General features: G+C 55.3%; 1 protein-coding gene across 1 annotated transcript; it reads right to left on the bottom strand.

The window, feature by feature from the left end:
* Positions 1 to 911: 911 nt before the first annotated feature.
* On the bottom strand, positions 912 to 2340 carry NGA_0698400 (uncharacterized protein; the record flags this gene model as incomplete). Its single annotated transcript, XM_005852326.1, has 2 exons — positions 1816 to 2340; positions 912 to 1702 (listed from the first exon to the last, which is right to left on the bottom strand). A coding segment is annotated over exon 2 (486 nt), but the record flags the coding sequence as incomplete, so codon positions are not given.
* Between the last annotated feature and the right edge of the window lie 43 nt (positions 2341 to 2383).

Genomic DNA, 2383 nt, shown 5'->3' with positions numbered 1-2383 from the left:
AGATGCACCATGAGTCTCACAAATTCAAGGTGGAGGCGCCCAGAATGAGGAGGACAGGCCTTATCCTCGAGCTTGTGGTCTTCCTCTTCTCACACTGAGTCCAATGAGGACGAGTACCTCATTTGCTCCTCAAAAGGTGTCTTGCCTGCTTGTTCGTGGCCTCTCTGCCAGGAAACAGCAGAGAAACCTTCTGGACGGCTACAGACCAATGTACGGACTGTCTCAAGACCTACTGCCAACCGTAATTGCCAAAGACAGAATTGTACCGTCTACGCATGCAAAAATCCAAGCATCTACTCGAATTATTTTAAGGCATCCGAGCGTCTACGCATGCAAAAATCCAAGCATCTACTCGAATTATTGAAGGCATCCGAGCGTCTACGCATGACAAATATCCAACTTGTTCGTTTACGCATGCAAAAATCCAAGCATCTACTCGAATTATTTGAAGGCATCCGAGCGTCTACGCATGCAAATATCCAACTTGTTCTTCTCGGAACTCGACGTAGTCAGGATATTGTCGAGATTCAGACTTACCTCCTGCACGTGCAAGGAAAAGGTTAGGGTTAGGGTTAGGGTAAGGGTAAGGGGCATGGTTAGGGTTATTATTATTTTAAGGCATCTTGCCCCTCCTCTGGCACGGGGCGATTCTTTTCCTCCCGTTGCGCGTCGGTGACGGGAGTGTGAACCGGAGGGAGGGGAGGAGGAGTAAGGGGAAGGCTAGCAGGAAATTTGAGGTGTTGTCGTGTGGACTCCTTGGGCCGCAGAGCCGGCGACGCGCTCGCTTCCTGTTTTGCTTTCCCCCCCACGGGCGCATCCTTCCCCTGCCTCGGACCCTTGTATCTGAAGCTCTCCTTTCCGCCCTCCTTCTCGCCCACCTTCCCGCCCTCGCCCCCGCCCTCCGCCCCCTCTGCCTCCCCGCATGTCTTCCCGTTGCCCCCTCCCGTCTCGCTGTGCTCCTTTTCCCGCTCCTGTGACTGCAGTTTGGGCACCGTCGCCAAGGAGGTGAGTTGTTCCTGAGCCTTATGCAGGCGCTGGCGGAGGAGGACGGCCCTTTCACATTCAGCGGCCAGTTGCTGGTCTGTGCGGACGCGAGAGGCCTGCTTCAACAAGTGAAGCTCTTTGTTGCATGCGATAATCTCCATCTTAAGATCTTTCCGCAGAGCCTGGTACCCCAACTGCTGTTGTCCCGTCCCTATTGCTAGTTGCGTCTGCTTCTCTTTCTTTTGTGGCAGCACTGGCTGCTTCCCTCCTTTTCCGGCCTTTGCTGCTTTCCATGCTTTAGTGACAGTCCCTCCTGTTGTTGTCGTTGCTGCTGCTTGTTTTTTTGGGTTGCTCATGTTGTTGTAGCTCAAGCTGTTGCTGCGGGTGCATTTTCTTTTTTGGCTGCGGCTCATCTTTCTGCTGCTGTTCTTTTTGCTGCAGTTGTCGTTGCTGCTGCGTTTGTTTTCTGGCTGCCGTTGTTGTTGTAACGCTGTTGCTGCGCGTGGCGCATTATCTTTTCTTCCTGCGGTGGCGGCCCTTGTGACGGTTGTTCATGTGCTGCTAGCGCTCTCTCTGTTTGTGTTGGTTGCTGGGGTCGCGGCCCTCCAGTTGCAGGCAGAGGGGAGGCTGACGGCGAAGGCGGGGAGAAGAGGGGCGCGCTCACTGCCCTTAACACCTGTTGCTGCTCCGTCAACAGCCGCTCGTAACGGAGGAGCACCTTGAAGGAGATGAGAAAGGGGGGAGGTGAGGAAGGAAAGGAGGAAGGGAAGGATATCGAGGGAGGAGGGGAAAGAGGATTACGTCTTAAGGGGCAACCCACTCTCCAAGTACCTTCTGCCACTCCTCCTCTCAAAGCTCCCACTGGATTGCTTCCTCAATAGTGCGACTAGAGGAAGGCACCGCGGCTGCTGCCTGCGACCGTAACCTCTCCTCGCTCTCCATGCCCGTCCATTCCCCCTCATCCCTGCTGGACACCTCTTCCTTCATCATATCCCTTCCCTTCCCCTCGCGCCCATGCTGGCTTCGCACGCCCTTGTCCCCCTCCTTACCGCTCCCTACTTTGCCTCCACCCTCTTGTGCTGTGGAGAAACACGGGTTCCCATGGCCCCGGCCGTGAGCAATATTTTCTGACAGCGGTCGCCCTGACTTCTCCTCCTCCTCCCGCGGGGCCCGATCTTCACTTCCCGTGCTGCTGCTATCAGATCCATCGTCGCCGTCACTGTTTTCTGACGAAGAAGAGGAGGAGACCGTGGACCGTTGGCGGGAGGAGCAAATGAGGTACTCGTCCTCATTGGACTCAGTGTGAGAAGAGGAAGACCACAAGCTCGAGGATAAGGCCTCGTTGTCCTCCTCATTCTGGGCGCCTCCACCTTGAATTTGTGAGACTCATGGTGCATCT

Source organism: Nannochloropsis gaditana (assembly GCF_000240725.1).
Source record: "Nannochloropsis gaditana CCMP526 unplaced genomic scaffold scaffold1409, whole genome shotgun sequence".
In the NCBI taxonomy this organism is placed as follows: Eukaryota; class Eustigmatophyceae; order Eustigmatales; family Monodopsidaceae; genus Microchloropsis; species Microchloropsis gaditana.
Note: the sequence above shows the minus strand (reverse complement) of the source record. Positions and strands in the feature narration are given on the sequence as shown.